The 18,340-nt window shown below is 38.2% G+C and overlaps 1 protein-coding gene across 2 annotated transcripts; it reads left to right on the forward strand.

The window, feature by feature from the left end:
- Window positions 1-937: 937 nt before the first annotated feature.
- LOC140759597 (protein DETOXIFICATION 40-like) lies at window positions 938-14,397 on the forward strand. Of its 2 annotated transcripts, XR_012104249.1 has the most exons (8): window positions 938-1,294; window positions 8,970-9,601; window positions 10,065-10,121; window positions 10,991-11,229; window positions 11,525-11,643; window positions 11,790-11,876; window positions 12,293-12,828; window positions 14,212-14,361. XR_012104249.1 is itself a non-coding variant. In XM_073096201.1 (7 exons), exons 1-7 carry the CDS (start codon window positions 1,013-1,015, stop codon window positions 12,362-12,364), a joined length of 1,488 nt encoding a protein of 495 aa, XP_072952302.1. In that variant the 5' UTR covers window positions 938-1,012; the 3' UTR covers window positions 12,365-14,397. The 2 variants fall into 2 exon arrangements, 1 of the variants encoding a protein (XP_072952302.1); XM_073096201.1 differs by having other exon boundaries at window positions 12,293-14,397.
- The last annotated feature ends 3,943 nt before the right edge of the window (window positions 14,398-18,340 follow it).

Consider the following 18,340-nt stretch of genomic DNA (forward strand, 5'->3'; position numbering starts at 1 on the left):
AACACTGTCGAGACCTGCTCCAAGCCGTTGCGTTACCAAGTTGTTTTTCCAAGTTAACCGCATTGCCTAACCATCAACAGAATTAAGTCAAACCACTAAAGCCACCAACCACCAAACAATTTTTCCACAATTTTTTTTTTGTTGAAAAGCTGGCTATATTAGGCTGACCTATCCTCCTGCGGGGATAACGGCCTCCTCCAAAACGAGGTTACATAATTCCACGGGGAGAGGGTTCGTCGGCCCCAGCCAAACAGCCCCCAGTCCCCGCTTCCCACATTTTGCCGCCCAGTCGGCCACTTTATTCACCACTCGCCTTACATGACTTAGGCGACACCTTACAAAAAAGCTGAGTAATGCATTGCACTCAGCAACTAAACCCCTAATTTCCCACGGGCAGCTGACTTTTTCCTGCATGATCCGAACCAACTCCCGTGAGTTGGATTCAACTTCCACCTTAGCGTAGCCTGCCGCAAGTCGCAGTCTCAACCGGAGGGCGTGCCCCTCGGTTCGTAGCACCGACTCGCCCGCGACCGGTTCCCACGCTGCCGTGACCAGAGTACCGTCCGCAGCCCTTATTACAGCTCCTGCACCTCCGAGACGATCCACCCCGGAGAACGCACCATCCACATTAACCTTGAGGTTCGAGTTAGAACTCGTGAGGACATACCTACCGACTCTAATAGAGTTAAATAGAGTTTCGTTGGTCAAGGAGAAATAAATTGTTTGTCGTTAAGTAATACATCTGATTCCCAACATTCCCGATTGCAAAAATCTGATACGACAAACCATTCAGCAATCAGCAACCTGCTATTTTCATCTTTTTCTTCTTTCTTTTTCTTTTCCAGTCCATTAAACCTCAGAATGTTCCAACATTCCGAACTGCATCGCATCAGCTTCCCCGGGCAACATACCCCATCTGACCTACCAACTCCCGGTACAAAATTAAAAATTTCTCCACTCTCCTCGGACACACTCCATTAAACGCTCTCCTCTCTCCTCTCTCTCTCTCTCCATGGTCGGCGACCGCCGCGACTCCGGCGGATCTAGCAGCCGCCGGCTCGAGAGCATCCTCTCCGACACGGCGACGATTTCATGGGCGCGCCGCCTTCGAACCGCCGTCTCCATCGAATTGCGGCTGCTCGCCCCCCTCGCCGCCCCCGCCGTCGTCGTCTACATGTTCATCAGCGTCATGTCGGTCGCTACCCAGATGTTCTCCGGCCACCTCGGCAACCTCGAGCTCGCCGCCTCCTCCCTCGGCAACAATGGCATCCAAGTCTTCGCCTATGGACTAATGGTATTTTTTTTCCTTTCCTCTTCTAAGGGCCGACTCTTTTAAATTACTTTATACATAAGGTGTTAGGTGTGAAATTTCCTTCTATTGGTGTACGTGGCGGTCTGTGATTTGCTAAAGTTGGACTATAAAATTAGGTACTTTTGCATATATACCCCTCAAATTCCCTTATTTATATGTATATACCCTTATTCATTTGGAACAATTTATTAGGTAACAAGACAAAAATTGTTTAGGGATTTTTAGCAATCCCGTACCAGATCTTGGTCTCTTTTCTTTCGAATAGTTCTTCGGAGTTAAGTGGAATTTTTCTTTTTGATAAAAGGGGGCTGAAAGATCAGCTAATTATTAGGAGTACAGCTCCCGAAGAGTCAAAATCTATGATACAGTTCAGATCAGGGGGGAATCTAAGTAACTCAGGCCCTGTAAACAAAGATTTTCACTCCTTTCCTTTTCTAGCAGCCCAATTAGCTGCTCCATTACATTTCCTATAGATATGATGAAAGTTACACGATTCAAAAGTAGAGATTAGGGACTTGCATTGCAACATTCAAGCTCTAATAGTCCATGGGCACTCCTTGCTGTTTGTGATAGCTTTGATTATAGTGGTAGAGTCTCCCTCCATAATGACGTTGGTCAGATTCATATTTGCAGCAGTGGAAAGGGCTGCAAGCAAAGGCTCTCCTTCCGCTTGAAGGGCAGAGCAATTGGCAGGACTGGTGAGGATGAGTAGGGTTTTGCCCCTACTATTTCGAAGTACAGTTCCGGTTCCAGCAGAGGCGTTGTGAGAGTCGAAAGCACCGTCGAAGTTAAGCTTGATGCATCCAGATGGAGGTGGGATCCATTTGACCGTTTCTTTAGAGCAATTCCTGTTGGTAGTTGTTGAGTTGTCCACACTTCGCCTTTCAAAATAATCTTGAGCCATGTGAATAGCCTTCCAAGCTGTATGTTCCACTTTAGCCTTCTTCCCCACAAAACAGATGGTATTTCTTGCTTTCCAGATAAGCCATATAGTGGTTGCTATCGCTATTAAACATTAGCCAAAATTCCTACTGTGTCTTGCCCGTGTCCCAGTAGTGTCCCACACGTGTCCCCTTTTTTTTAATTTTTTTATAATTATGGATACTCCGTACACTTGTTAGACACGTGTCCGACACGGGCACCTCCTCTCGGGAGAGTTGTCCGTGCTTCCCGGCCTCCAAGGTGAGACCAATCATATAGGAGCCAGTTTCGATCCAAATTGAAAGAGATGTTAAGGTAATGGGTAATGATCTCCCAAACCTCAAGAGCATATCGATATTTATATAAGAGGTAGGGGTGTAAACGAGCCGAGCTGGCTTCGGCTCAGGCTTGGCTCGAAATGAATTTTGAGCTTTAGAATTGGGCTCTGGCTTGGCTCAGCTCAACTCAGCTCAACTCGAGCCGAACACGAGCTGAGCTTGAGCTTAAAATGAGCCTATTATAAAGTCTCATTTAAGCCGTGCCAGATCAAGCTGGACTGAGCCAAATCGAGCCCAAGTCGAGCACCATAGTAGCTTGAGGAGGAGGAGGAGGAGGCAGCTGGCACTATGACATCACCGCCCTCTGGAACACCGATCCAGTCGCCCTCATCCCTTCCTCTATCGCCATTGTCACCTCGGCAGCGAGCCCGTTCCGAAATGGATCCACCTTTTGCATTCTCATCGTTGCCGCCGTGGCCCGATTAGCGTTGCCTTCGTCGTCGGAATCTCCCTCAAGCTTGGTGAAGGAGGACAAGGCGACCAACACCGCGGTAGCTTGAGGAGGATGAGCTCACAAGCATAGGTGTCGAAGGAGGAGGAGGCGGAGCTTGACAAAGGATTGAAGAAGGATGAGGCGCCCGGCACCACGGCAGCTTGAGGAGGACAAGCTCACAAGCACCGGTGCCGAAGGAGGAGGAGACGGACTAGGGATTTGGCAATTGGGAATAAGGTTTTGTAAGAACCCTTTTTTGCCGAGCCTATCGAGCCAAGCTTGAGCGAGCTTGCTCCAGCTCAGGCTCGGCCCGATATTAATTTTGAGCCAGTTTTGACGGCTTGGGCTCGACTCATCTCTAACCTAGCCAAGCCGAGTGAAACTTGAGCTTCAGCCGAACCCGAGCCGCTCGTTTATTTTGATAGCCCAAATAAGAGGTGATTCATGTCTTTTTCCCATAGTCCACACATAGGGCACGGTTCAGTTGGACTAGTGTGTAGACTATGGAGGAAGACTTTAGTCGGAATCCTTTCCCATATAGTTTTCCAGATGAAAACTTTGACCCTTGGATTCACCTTTAATTTCCACAATGCTCTTTATTTGTGCTACGGAGTGCTCGTTTTAGGTCATAGGAAGTTATAGATGGACTTTGCAGAAGGCTTTCCCAAGAGATCCAATGATCAGATCCAAGATTCCTCTTGCGTACTGACTCGGATTCTCAGAACGAAGTTTATCATGCTAGTCCCAAAAGCCCCTTGGATGATGGCATTATTTTAATTTTCATTCGAGCATAAGTGGGAGACTGTCATGTTTTCACTAATGCAGTCAGCATTGAATAAGGCAGGAATCCTACTCAAAGGAGTGGAGCCAATCCAAGCATGGTACCAAATGTTCACCGAGTTACCATTTCCAACTAGGTGTTTAATGCCCGCCCTCATATTTCTAGCCGCAACCCAAATGGATTTCTAGGATCAAGACGAACTTTTTTTAGGTTTGTCGGCCCACATATCCATAGGCCCGTATTTATTTTTAATTAGAGTTACCCAAAAAGCCTTGTAAGATAATTGAAAGCATTTTTCCCCATTAAAGCAGATTTAGCCAATCAAAGGTCAAGCCACCCTTAGACTTAGTTTTGCAGATATTAGCCCAATTAATTAGATGAAGGCTCTTTTTATCTTTACACTTTTCCCAAAGGAACTTCCTAGTGATCTTAGAGACATGGTTAAAGATAGTGTCTGGATTCGGTTGAGGAGAACCAATAATTTAGGATGGCAAGTAAGGTGGAGTTTACCAAAATTTGCCAATCAACAAAGGAGAGAGTTTCTCTTTTCCAACCGGAGGGCTTAGAGGCAACCCTGTCAGTAAGGTATTTCTGGTTAGCCACAAGAAATCTCGTGGGAGAGATCAAAGCCTCAAGATAAGTGACCAATGTCGATATTCAAAGTCTGAAGGATAGTCTCCTCTAGACTACTAAGCATGTTGATACTAAAGAAAATTGTTGGATTTGACACATTGACTTTCTTGTTGGTCAAGAAACTACAACGATTCAAAACAGCTTAGATGGCTCTAATAGAGATGATATTGGCCTCAGTAATAATAAGAATTTGTCGACATAAAGCAGATGGGTTAGAGGGGGTTGATCTAACCCAAGGGGGAACCTAGTATGGTCACCTCTCAAAGTAGCCTCACTGATGAGGGAGATTAAAATTTGAGAGCAAATGATAAATATGTAAGGGGACAAAGGATCGCCTTGACGAATCTCACAATAAGGAGAAAACCAAATGGTAGACAAACCATCAGTCAAAATAGCAAAGTTGGGGGATTCGATGTAGGCCTTGACCCAGTCACATCACAACCTAGGAAAGCCCATGGTCTTTAGTATAGAGAATTGTCTTCCTACTGAGTTTGTCAAAGGCTTTTTTTCTTATCAAGCTTAATTATCATCATCAGGTGATTTTTCTCCCTCTTTAGCAAGAGAGTGGGCAAGCTCTTGGCTATTAGAAAATTGTCTCCACTATTTCTACCAGCCATGAAGGCCACCTGCTCTTTGTCAGTAAGAGTGGGGAGGGTAGGGCGCAATCGATTAACAATAATTTTAACAATAATTTATTAAAATAACATTACAAAGAGCAATCAGACGAAACTCTTTGACATGCACAGGATTGTTTATTTTTTTGGGAGTGAGCGTAATATAAGTATGGTTCCACTGAGGTAGATAAGCATATTCAAGAAAATGAAACACAACATCAGAAATACTAGGGCCCATAATGTCCTAGAAATTATGGTACACTTCAGATTGGAACCAATCAGGGCCTGGAGATTTGTTGGTTGGCGTTGACCAAAGAGCCCACTTAATCTCATTGCAGTAAACAGGCTGAATAACAAGGGCGGCTGTCATAGAGTCAATATACAGGGAAGCAGGCTAGTCACTAGGGCTACTAATATTCTTAAGGTCCTCAACCCATAAATTTTGGTAGAAATTCTTAAAGTCACCTTTGATCAAGTTAACATCATCAACCCAGCAGCTAGTATCATAAAAAATGCCTTCAATATAGTTTTTTGATACATCTTGTTAGAGTCTTTCCTTATTGCATTAGTTATTTATTTTCATAAAAATAAATTTTCTGTAGGTTGCGTTCGAACGAGGAAGGGGGCGCATTTAAACGCCTTTGCGAACGCCTGCATTAGTTCATAAAAATAGAGAATGTGAAATATGCGTTCGAACGCGGTCAGGCACGTTCAAACACCCATGTGCGAACGCCTGCTTCAATTTGCATCCACAGAGAACGTTTTTTGTGCGTTCGAACGCAATCGACTCCGTTCGAACGCGATTGACGGGAGTCCACTAGAATTAGGGTTAATAATTGTTATTTTGGCTTGTTGGTTAACCTCTATAAAGGTGTGAATGGCAGCCAAAATTATTATAATAAATGAATATTGATTTCTATTCTCCTATATCTTCTCTCTAGTCTCTCTATCCTAATCTCCCTCATTCCTCTTCACCAACCAGCCATCTCTACCATTGGTAAAGTCTCATTTATCTTCTAATCTCCCTCGTCTATCGAGTCCTCCCTCCTCTTTGGGATCTCGACCACTTCTTTCCCTTCGTCCTTATCGCTTAAACTATATCAACCATCCTCCCTCATTTTCATTATCATCCATAACCTTAACATTCATTCCACCCGTCACCACCACCATTATCCCTGCTCCATCGTGTTTTCGTCCCAGTTGCAGTTCGAATCTGCGGAGAGCGTAAATACGAAAAATGTAGATCAAGAAGTTACGAATTGATCAACCTTGGTTTCGTAATTTTCTAACTACGGGAGAATATTTTTCTTTGGTTATGCGGACAGCTTCCTGCAATCAATCTATATCTTGAAGGGATCATTCCGTAACCTATCATTTTTCCTATGCCTAATCGTGGCAATGGTATGGAAGAAACGGGTATCTAGGTCACCATTATCAAGCCAATTGAGCCTAGTCATTTGCTTCCAAAGTAAATTGATCTGACGATTTAGGGCGATTTGAAGATTATACATGTTTCTAAGTTTAAGTCTATTCTCTCGCGAGGCCCCTACTCTAGCATCAAGCAACTCCAAGGCCCCAATTTTACTTATGATATCTTTTAAATGATTCTCAATATTTCCCACCCCATTTATGTTCCAGTTGCTAAGGGATCTTCTAGCGGAGGAAAGACTAGAGTTGAACCTATGGAAAGGATTGCCATGAACATCCTTGTTCCAATTAACTTCAATCAACTCTCTACACTCCACATAATCTTTCCAAAAGGACTCAAATCTAAAAGGTTTTCTGGTCCTCCTAAACAGCCTGGCCAACAAGATCAAAAAGAGGGAAATAGTCCGAACCAGTTCTTTCCAAGTGCGTGACCTTCTTGTTCAGGAAGGCAAAAGCCAAGCCGCATTTGTGAGAGCTCAATCGATTCTCACCCAAATTCGGTTTGGTTCCTATTGGTTGTTGCACCAAGTAAAAGGGGTTCTCGAATAGCCAAGGTCACACAAACCAATTGAGTTCACAAAAATCAAGAAAGCTTTCGATTTACAGTCCAAAGTAATACTACCAGCACTGCTTGTCATCCATAGATAAGAAAGTCTTAAAGTCACCGGAAATAAGCCAAGGCATGCCATGCTAGAGAACTTACTTAGCTCAATCTAAAGCTCTTTCTGCTCATTTGCATGATTACTGGTATAAATGACCGACCAAAGCCTCACGGCATGCTATCGGAGGTTGTAAAGATGATGCGGGCCGCCTGCCTAGATTCAGCAAGGACAGTAACTTCCCCCACTGCTTCCTTCCAAGCAATGGTTATCCCACTTGAGGCTCCAGTAGCTGGTGTGCAATAGGATTTCCAGCCTTTACCCAACCTACGAACGCAAAGATCCACCTTAGGGATAGAAGCATGGGTTTCTAATAGAATAATAAAATTGGGGTTATAATGGATCTCTTTTCTCCCACTTCCTCTACAATTCCATACTATTATATTCATTAAAGAAACAAATTTGAAGGAGTGGATGAGGACTTAGCTACTCTACTCGTCCTCGTTTTGCGTTGGTGGTTCTCTCGACCCCCATGGTATTCGCAGAGTTTGCGATATCTTCGACAGAGATATCCGTAGGGGCATTCCCCTTCAGGTCATTTTGACCATCTGCGATTCTTCCATCAAGTCCGTATTGTCGTCACTTTCAAGCACCTTTTTGCATCTTTCTACCACATTGGTGTGAGTAGAAGTATCCATAGGAGATTTTCCATCCGGAGAGATGGATGGGTTAGGGGTAATGCTTTGCAAGGAACTGGCACTATTCCTCTAGAGTTTGCCTCTGTCCTTCCTCCTGTGGTTCTCACCACTGGAGAGAAACATTGTTTTCTAGCAAGAGACCCCAGCCTGACATTGAAACCATTGAAAGTGATTATTTCAGCATGTAATTGCTCACAGGGGTAGTCCTTGGGAGTAGAAAAGTTAGTAGGGGTCCTTTTTATTGTTTAGGGATTTTTGTAAATAACCACCTACATTACTAAGAAAATTGTACTAACTCCCTCTAACTTTCCTAATATTATTTCATTTTCAATACATTCCAATAAATTTAACCAAAATACCCTTTTCTTCTTTACCTTTGGAGGCCTAATTTTAAATGAAGTTAGAGTGAAGTCAAAGTGAACTGGTTTTTGCAACAATAGTTTGAAATTAGATGGTTTTCACAATACCCAGAAAATGTAGGTGGTTATTTGCAAAACATCTCCTTTTCTTGCGTCAAAAACTTTCAAAATATGATAAATATCATAATTACCACTGAATTTCAGTGTTCTTTTTCAAAAATGTCACTCCATTAGTTAAATCTAACTAATCATGATTAAAAGTTTCAAACACAACTTAGAACAAAAAGAACTGTTTTGCCTTGCATAAATTATTAAAAATAATTTAAAATTTATTTAATATTATACCTAATACCATAGTACAAATGAAATATATCTTTTTTTGTGTGGTAAAAAATGTTTATAAATATTTTATATGCTAAACTTTTAAAATGGGGTTTTTAGTTATTTATATGTGTTTATTAACTTTAGCAATAATTTATTATGAATATTTTGTTAAAAATGAATCGTAATGGCAATTCTAAAAAAGTCAAAAGATTTTAGTGGTAATTCTGATTTTTTTTTTAAGAAATGTAGTGGCAATTATGACATTTTGAAAAATTCAGGGGCAATTATGTATTTTTACTAAGAGCCAGCTCCCTTAAAATAATAAATCTATTTGGTTGTGTTGTTAGGTTTGATTTTAAAAACAGTCTCCGTTAGGTGGAGAGATTGTCTATAGCTTGTCATATATGCAAATTTCACTTTTTGAAGGCTACTGATATTGATTATGAACATTTTGTTTCATCAAAACTAAACAAATGAAACATGTTATTTATTAGCACAAAAATTAAACCACGCCATATTGCAAAAACAGCTAGGCATGGGCAGCGCCGTCGAGACGCTCTGCGGCCAGGCATACGGTGCAGAGAAGTATGAGATGCTAGGCGTGTACCTCCAACGTTCGACGGTGCTCCTGATGGCGACTGGCATTCCCCTTGCGGTGATGTACGCATTTTCTAAGCCAATTCTTGTGCTACTAGGGGAGTCACCAGAGATCTCTGAGGCAGCAGCAGTGTTCGTCTATGGATTAATTCCGCAAATCTTTGCTTATGCTGCAAATTTTCCAATTCAGAAGTTCTTGCAAGCACAGAGTATTGTTGCACCAAGTGCTTATATCTTAGCTGCAACATTTGTGTTGCACCTCATAATGAGTTGGTTGGTGGTCTATAAGTTAGGGTTTGGCCTATTTGGAGCCTCATTTGTACTGAGCCTGAGCTGGGTGATAATAGTGGGGGCCCAATTTGTGTATATAGTCAAGAGCCCGCGATGCAAGTCCTCATGGACCGGGTTCACTTGGCAGGCCTTCTCAGGCCTGCCAGAGTTCTTGAAGCTGTCTACAGCGTCGGCTGTGATGTTGTGCCTCGAAACATGGTATTTCCAGATCTTGATCCTCATGGCTGGCCTGCTGGAGAATCCACAATTAGCACTTGATTCACTTACTGTATGGTAAGGGTTATTTTTCATTAAAGTTTCTTGATTGGTGTTCCAGTGGTTTAGAGTCTTTAGACACGTGATACAATGCTCGAAGGTCTGGAGTTCCAGCTTGCTCATTTTTCTGAATAAACAGAATTATTTTTCACCGAATATTCTATAGGACTATTTACAAGTAGATCTCTCTAGTCATAGTCATGTAACTTGGGTTAGGCTCAACTAGAATCCAACCTACTTGAACTCATAATTAGCCCGCTTCAACACAAAAACACTTGATCCTATGTCAGGTTAGAGTCTAGCACAATGTGATCAACACTAAATATACCTTCCCAAAAGCTATATGTATGTACATGTCTAACACGTATTGTCCTTTTATTTATTATTATATTTTTTTTTAACATAAAATGAATCAGAGCCTTTATAACAACTTGGTGTGGTCTTACTTGAAACTTTTTTTATATGCATTTTGTTGTTGCAGCACCTCAATTCTTGGTTGGGCATTTATGATCTCAGTTGGCTTCAATGCGGCTGCCAGGTGATTCCGTCTCTCTCTATAGCAAGTTGAGTTTCTGGAAAGATGCAGTTGTAAACATGAAGCAATTGAATCAAATGTTAATGGCCTTTCTATTGTTCAACTTTTACACCTCCAAATATTTAGTTTCAGAGTCATAATATTAGGCCTTTGAAAGTGTCTTGAGTCCACAAATGACGGTGGGTAAGTATAGAAAAAACACCATACTTTTATAGCTTAGGCTATTAGAGAAATTTGGATGTCTGTGGATTATCAAGCATAGATGTCACAGCATTCTCTGCATTTAGAAATTCTCAAACTGTCTCAATTGTTTCCTAGGCCAAATGGTTCTCCACTAACATTTGATTCTTGAAATGATCAAGAGTCACTGATATCTGCAACTATATTTCATTCTAAGCAGTCCATTTGATTTATTCTTTCTTTTCTCTTGCTGATCAAATAGTGAAAGGCCAAAGTTTCAGTATCAGTATATTGAATATTGTACCACCAGGCCAATCAAATGTACACTGAGAACAAATCCAGAAAATATTTTATATTTACATGGTTAAATTCAGACATAAGGAAAGATGTAGTAAAACTATAGAAGTAGTAGGTGTCCAATTCTGAATGCATTAGTTTAGTCTGCTCAGTTCATTGAGGAATTTTCACTGGCGGAGCTTCTTGTGATGCCTCAAAATTTCTTTTAAGAGATTAGGATTCTCAAATGTTCGGAATTCTTATAGAGATACTCTTGTAAACAATTTGCCATGTGCATGACTATAGTTTCCTTTGTGACACAGACAAATCTTATCTTAGCATGAAATAGCATCTGGTGAGGGAAGCTTAATTTCTTTCACTCTATCTCTATCTGTCTATCTCTTAATTTTATTCAGTGTGAGAGTTGCCAATGAGCTTGGTGCTGGGCATCCCAAGTCAGCAGCATTTTCAGCAGTGACTGTGACAATTGTGTCTTCCATAATATCAGTCATATTGGCGATGATTGTTATGTTTCTTCGTCATAAAATAAGTTACATATTCACCGAAGGAGAGAAGGTGGCACATGCCGTCTCCGATCTTTGTCCCTTGCTTGCGATCACCCTTGTCCTTTCTGGCATCCAACCCGTTTTATCTGGTAAGCAGTCTTTAATTAGTTTCATTGAAACATTATACACATGAAGAAATTAACTGCTGCAAATGCTATATGGTGTTCTCTATTCATCAGGATATCAAGAACTTTATTTTGGTGGAAAAATTATGATTAACTGCAGACAGTAGACATTGAGATATGATGCTAAATAATTGTGCAGTATAGATTTGATGGCATGATGATGCTTAGTTAGTTGTCTGCAAATAAAGGAATGCTACTACATCCTTTTTAATTTATATGAATGAGAGGCTAAATAGGTTGCATTACATGTTACATGAAGGTGTGGCAGTTGGCTGTGGATGGCAAGCATTTGTAGCATACATCAATGTCGGATGCTACTATGTTGTTGGCATTCCCCTAGGTGTTCTCCTTGGCTTCAAGTATGGCTTTGGAGTTAAGGTAAGAATCTTATATAACTTCATATATCTTTAGTCATATCAAAATTTCCTGCAAAGCCTCATATCATCTCAACGATGAAGTAATAATGATACAGTTGTATGTTGAATGCCTTGATACGTCATGTAAAAATTATCATGTCCATGCAGGGAATATGGGCCGGTATGATTGGAGGTACCGTGATGCAGACTCTAATTCTAATTTGGATAACTTTTCGCACTGATTGGAACAAAGAGGTACTGTCCTTTTTTCAATTGTTTTTCCTCCAGTTTGTTGCTGCCCTAAATATAGAGCTAAAACATAGCAAATACTAAATATGCTTATTAGAGGGATAGTTCTTTTTACTCAGTAATAATTAAGAAAGTAATAAATTCTTCCTCCAGCAATCATTAGCTAACCATCTGCAAGAGTCTGCATTTAATCAAACCAATTCTATCGCATGGCCATTTTTGCAAATTGTGACGGATCACCCTATATTGGTACTTCTATTTGCGAAGAATCTTATGTTCTAATATAAGATCAATCTATTTAATTTTCTATTTTTTTAATTTCAGTGATTAAGATAACTTCTAAAAGAAAAAGAAAAACACCAACTTTTTCAAAATGTCATACATTTTATGGAATCTAATGTCTAAAGCTCTTGGAGTTGCAGGTTGAAGAAGCTACAAAAAGATTAGACAAGTGGGAGGACAAGAAGCAGCCCCTGCTAAGTGACAATGAGTAGCCAAATAATGACAATGAAATAATTCCTTATCAGATTAATTTATAATCACTAACAGTTTGGTGCTCCAGCTCAGTACAACAAAAATATTGTGGAGTACTTGATGACATCTAAATTGGTTTTCTATCAGAAGGATGAAGACATATCACAAGAGGAAAAGAAACACCCTGAAAGTTCACATGATTTCTTATTTGATTTGCATTGAAATTAACCTACTGCTATGATTATATATGTAATTTTCCATTCTATTACCATAACAAATGGTAATAAATAATTGTTGCACACTCACTGCAAACTACACTCAATTTTTATTTTGCAGCCTAGTTCCTATAATCAGAACCATGCTTACATTTCATATATGATGAAATCTTGCCAAATCACAAGAGAAGAAGCAGCCTCTTCTTGCTGACACTGAATACCAAACAAAATGCCAGATTAAAGTCAGCTGATTAGTTTGATATGCTGAGGTTTATATTCTTTACTCCAGAAGATTGATTTGGAAATATGAATTTGATATTCTTTTATCAATGAATGTTGTCTTGCATGAGAAAAAAATATTTTATTCTCATGTATATGACACCCAGTAACATTAGATAGTTTTTAAATTATTTTAAACAAATTATGTTAAGACCAGAAAAAAAAAAATTGGGTTGAGAGAGAAGGGTGCACGTGCAGCCCCTCCCCTCTCCCTCTCCGGTACGCAGCGGGAAAGAAGGGATTTCATCTAATCCGAATCGGATTAGATTTGATCCTCATCTAATCTATAAATTAGCCCTAATCCTCTCTCTCTCTAAAACCCCCAGCCCTCTTCTCTCTCTCCTTCCTCCCTTCTTTCGCTTCTTCCTCACCGTCAGAGTCGTCGCCGTGGAATCGGCTAGCTGGAGCGTCGCCGGAGGAAATTGGAACCACCACACTCCTCCCCGGTGGTGATTTTTAATACGTGGGCTAGATATTTGAGATTTGGTTGTCTTGCCTAGACTCAGGTGAGTGGGTTCACTCACGTGTTTATTTTATTGTATTTCGTATTTTTGTCAGACCATGTAAATTTTCTATATGCAAATTATTTATTTCACTCTCATGTATAAAAAATAAATTATTGCAATTTTTGTGTGCAAGTCTATTTATTTCATCTGTACGTGCGAAAATTTAATTGTTTTATTTTCTGTGTGCATTTTATTATTATATTCAGTGCATCACTATACTTGATGCTAATATTGAAATTTGTGAAAAGAAAAATGAGATTAGTATTAATATGACTTAGAGAACAATCCCGGTATAAATCGTTGCGATTTTCCGTGGTGACTCAAGTCTATTTGGAAGTCCAAGGGAAAGTCCTAAGTTAGATCACTGCGGTGACTTTCTTAGGTGACTCTGGCGGGGTTAGAGAACAGTCTTAGGAAAAATGAGAAAACTTCCTAGGTGACTCTAACTTCTCTCAACGGTTAGAGGAAAAGACAGAGTGTGTTGATCACAGGGTGATACCCTCTGATGACCCTAACCGGATCAGCTATGAAGAAAAGTCCTGAGCGTCATCTCGAGGTGACTTCTAGTTGATGTGGATCCACAGGGTTTAGACGCATTGAGACATATGATGGTATAAATATAAAAAAGATGTTAATATGTTGAAAACGTGCAAGGTTACAAGTTGTGACATTTCTCTATTGTTATCATTGTTATTATGTAGAGAGCATGCCTATTGCATATTATGATGGATATTGTTGCTTTTAGTTTAATTTATTCAACATTAATATGTTTTAAAATTTATTTGGTTCGAGTGGATTCCACTTACTGAGCTATAGTTGTTGGCTCACGAGTTCTATTGTTTTTTTGTATTTGTTTATTTATTTCAGGTAATAGTCAGCGGGGCGACTGAGCGTGATGTATCCGGATTCCACCTCCACTTAGGATTCACCTATTTACCTTTCCGCTCTTTTAGATTTTGTGCTTTAGATTAGAAGATTTTATTTTATTTTAGTTTAGAGACTCAAAAACTTTAACCTTGTTTTTATTTTAATTGCATTTAGTAATAAAATTTTAATAAAGCACATTCTCATTTTATTTGTTTATCTTGTCATCGTATACGTAGAGAGTATTATTAAGGCTTCGTGCATCTCAAGTATATTGAGATGCATGGCCGGTCATGATTCCTATTTTGGGTCGTGACAAATTATACAAAGATAAAACAACAATCTTTCTTTTTAATTTAACCTTAGTTTTGCTCATGATTAATTAGATTTGACTAACAGAATCATAGTTTTAAAATAGTTTAACTATTTCTATAGCAATTATGATGTTTGTAAGCATACAGAGAAAACTTCAGCATTATAAAATAAATAAATAAAGGTTTTAGGAACAAGTTGAAATATTATAAAATTTTGACCTTCATGAGATTTTATTCATGAAACTATGGCAAACTTCAACATTGTAGTAAGGCAAAGATATGCCACAATTATTGTAATCAATCATATGGAAGCCATCTAGAAGTGCCAAAGACTACACTCTTAAGGTTTAGGAAAATTTATATATAACTACCTGTGCTTTATAACGTAATTGTGATTTACATTCTATATTTTTACTATTTATAAATTGAATCCTCCGATGTATGTATAAAAAACACTCTCGGTTGGATTTGAACTAACACTCCGTTAAATAGAGGTATTTTATTTTTAAAATAATTTAAAAAATCTTAATTTTTAAAATGACTAAAATATCGTTAGTATGACTTAGTTGAGAGTATTTTTATAATTTTTTAGTTTTTAGTTAACTTAACTCAGAGATATGATTAAATTTAACTAAGTGATCTAACGGCATGGTATTTTTTTTACACATATAAATCATATAGCTCAATTTATAAATAATAAAAAATATAAGGTATAAACCACAATTTTATTAAAAGATAAGGTGTTACCTGCAAATTTCCGTAACCTATATCAAATAACACCTCCCCTGTTGGAGTTCTCCCTCTTCTTGTCCACTATTTCTTAACTGGTACTCTTTGTCTTTCTTTGGATTATTCTAATAAAACTCTTTGCAATCTTCTACCTTCTTTAAGCATCATCTAACCAAATAGATTATCTTCCTTGTTGAGGCAAAATAGAAACCTAAACAAGTTTCTAAGCCAAAAACTTAATCAGATTCTTACCTACCACAATTATATATCAAGAAATGAAAAGGACATGATACTATTTTATTTATTTATTTTTATTTTTTTTGAGGCAAAATGGCTAAGTATATCTTATTCATGATATATTAATATGTGATGCAATGCTCTCAAGTAAAGTAATATTAAAATAATAAAAAAATACTATTAGCTTATATGGCACACAATTCATCCCATTTTTGAATAAAATTATAGTTTACAGCTTATATTTTTATTATTTATAAATCGAGCTTTATAATTTTATGAATATGTACAGAAAATACCCTGTTGTTATATCTGTTAGTTAAACTTAACTAAACATCTAAGCTAAGTTAAATATACTAAAATAATTAAGAAAATACTCTTAACCAAGTCATATTAAGAATATTTTAGTTATTTTAAAAATAAAATATTTCTACTTAATGAAGTATTCTCACGGTGTTAGTTCAAATCTAACTCAGAGTATTTTCTACATATATTCGTTAAATGAGCCATATGAATAGTGAAAATATAGGATATAAGCCACAATTTTATTAAAAGATAGGGTATTACACATAAATTTTCCAATATATATATATATATAATAGGGTTCAAACTAAAACAAGTCCATAACATAGGTTTCAGTTTTATTTTTCTTTCAAATTTCCCAATATTTAGATCTAAAGATAGTGTTTTAGCACTCAAATGCTTCATAGTGTTGATCCTCTTCACAACTGGTATAAGGATTATTTGGCAAGTAGCAGTTAGCTGATCTCCAATACAACAAACATCCAGTGAAGATAGACACTTTAATGATCTCCCTCTACACATCACAAGAGTTGACTGATCTATTATTCTATCCATTGCAATGTACCAAATGTTCATCTAACTGTTTGATCTAACTTGGATGGTCCACAATGTGCCAGAATTTCAATATTTTGGAAGACAGTACACCAATAAACTTTGCCATTATTGCAACTGAAGCCTTTTAAATATAGCATGAATCATGCAGAAGAAGCCTGCCTGAGGTCTGCTCAGTTGAAAATATATTCAAAATGGAGAGACCTTCTAGAGACATATCTATATATTTGTTCAACTTCTCTCTTCCTTAGAACATAGTTTCTCCACACCTCTTTGCGGAAATGATCGTCATAAGCACACCCTTTTCCTACTCGAAGGTCAAGAAGGAGGACCCCGATGAGGTACGACACCGAGAGGCGCTATTTTTGATCAACCGGATATTGGAAAAATCCGACCGTTGGACGAGGAAATCCTTTTTGAGGCGAAGAGCGTGTAAAGTTAGGTTAAGGTTCGGTGCGAGGGTGAAGAGGCTAAGGATCGTGATACGCGGGATAAGGCTTTACGCATACCGCAAGGTTACAAAGCATGTTAAGCAGTTGAACAAGATTCTCCATGGGAAAGAGGCACTATCCTAATGTTCTCCTTTTGAAACTTTTTCTCTGTAACCATGTCTATATGGTTCTAAAATTGTGGACTTCTAGAGATCCTCTGATATATATGAGCACTTTTTTTTGTTCTTCAACATGCCTTTTGAGTAGTTTTTGTTCAGGAGAATAGTTTTGATGAAAATTTTGAGAGTATTTATACATAGATTTCTTTGTTTCTCCTTCAAAAGAATTGAGGTGCAGGTGGACTTGAATCTGAGCTTCTTTGTCATTCAATCCATATGAGAAAATTAATTTTTATACCTCTGTTTCCAAATTTACTCACTGGAATCAGAAATTGAGTTTGATGGAGGAGTAGTAAATGGTTAATATTAAGTTGAGAAAAATATATTTAACCTCTCAACTTAAACTTTCATTTGTGTTGCTTAAATTCTTTTAGATGCTAATTTTAATATATAAAGTCTAAAATGTCATCTTCATTTTATTACTACTAGTTAGAATTTTATTAAAATTCCTTAAGTCTTATACTTTTCTCATCATAAATTCTTCTCACTTTCAAAAATTAAAAAAAAATATATATATATAACAAATAAATTTTAGACATAGCATATTTTTTTTCAAAAATATAAAAAAAAAATAAAAGATATAAATACACCATCACTACTGGCTTATGATGAAAAATCTAACGACTGTATAATAGATCGATCAAAACTACATAGGAGTAAAAGTAACGAACGCAGGTCTAGAAAGACACTTTCTCTATTTTAGTTCAAACATTTGTGAACAAAATAGATAACTTTGGACAATATAAGCGAGCAAATGTAAATTAACCTAAATTCTTTACAATTAACTTTGATCATATGTAAGTCATAAAAGAAGGCCAATGTGGAATCAATCCAGTAGCTCTCCATTCTGTGTCTAGATTAAGGATAAAAAGGATGAATAAGACTATAAATATCCATAATGTAGTTACTAAATACTCAATCTATATAATTAAAAAATAATTACTTTGTTAATTTTATTTTAGGGTAGTTATGCTTACTGATAAATGCTAAGAGATCTGAATCGCATTTGTGCATCAATCTTGATCGACGGTGATTGTGAGAAATAATTATAGACTGCCCTTATGGTATAATTAACATAAACCGACTTCGAACACGAACAGAGATTAGAGTTTAGGCATTCTTGTTTATGACCTAAAGAGCCTGTTAGCTTTATCTTGAAACTCAGCTTGGCTCAAGAGGAACTCTAGATTTCCCTTATCGGGTCGGATCCTTAACGGGTCGGATTATTTGAGTCCGAATGGCAGGGTAAAAATATCTAAGAGCGGGGCGGGCGCACGGATCTAATATGCGGTAAGTCGCACGAAATCCCGTTCCAACAGCTGTGCGTCACCTCCTCAGATTCGACTCTCACCCCCCACATCCACTCATCCGTAATAAAACCTATCGATCC

Source organism: Typha angustifolia, chromosome 4 (genome assembly GCF_048772165.1).
Source record: "Typha angustifolia cultivar Huaian chromosome 4, ASM4877216v1, whole genome shotgun sequence".
NCBI classification, from domain to species: Eukaryota; Viridiplantae; Streptophyta; class Magnoliopsida; order Poales; family Typhaceae; genus Typha; species Typha angustifolia.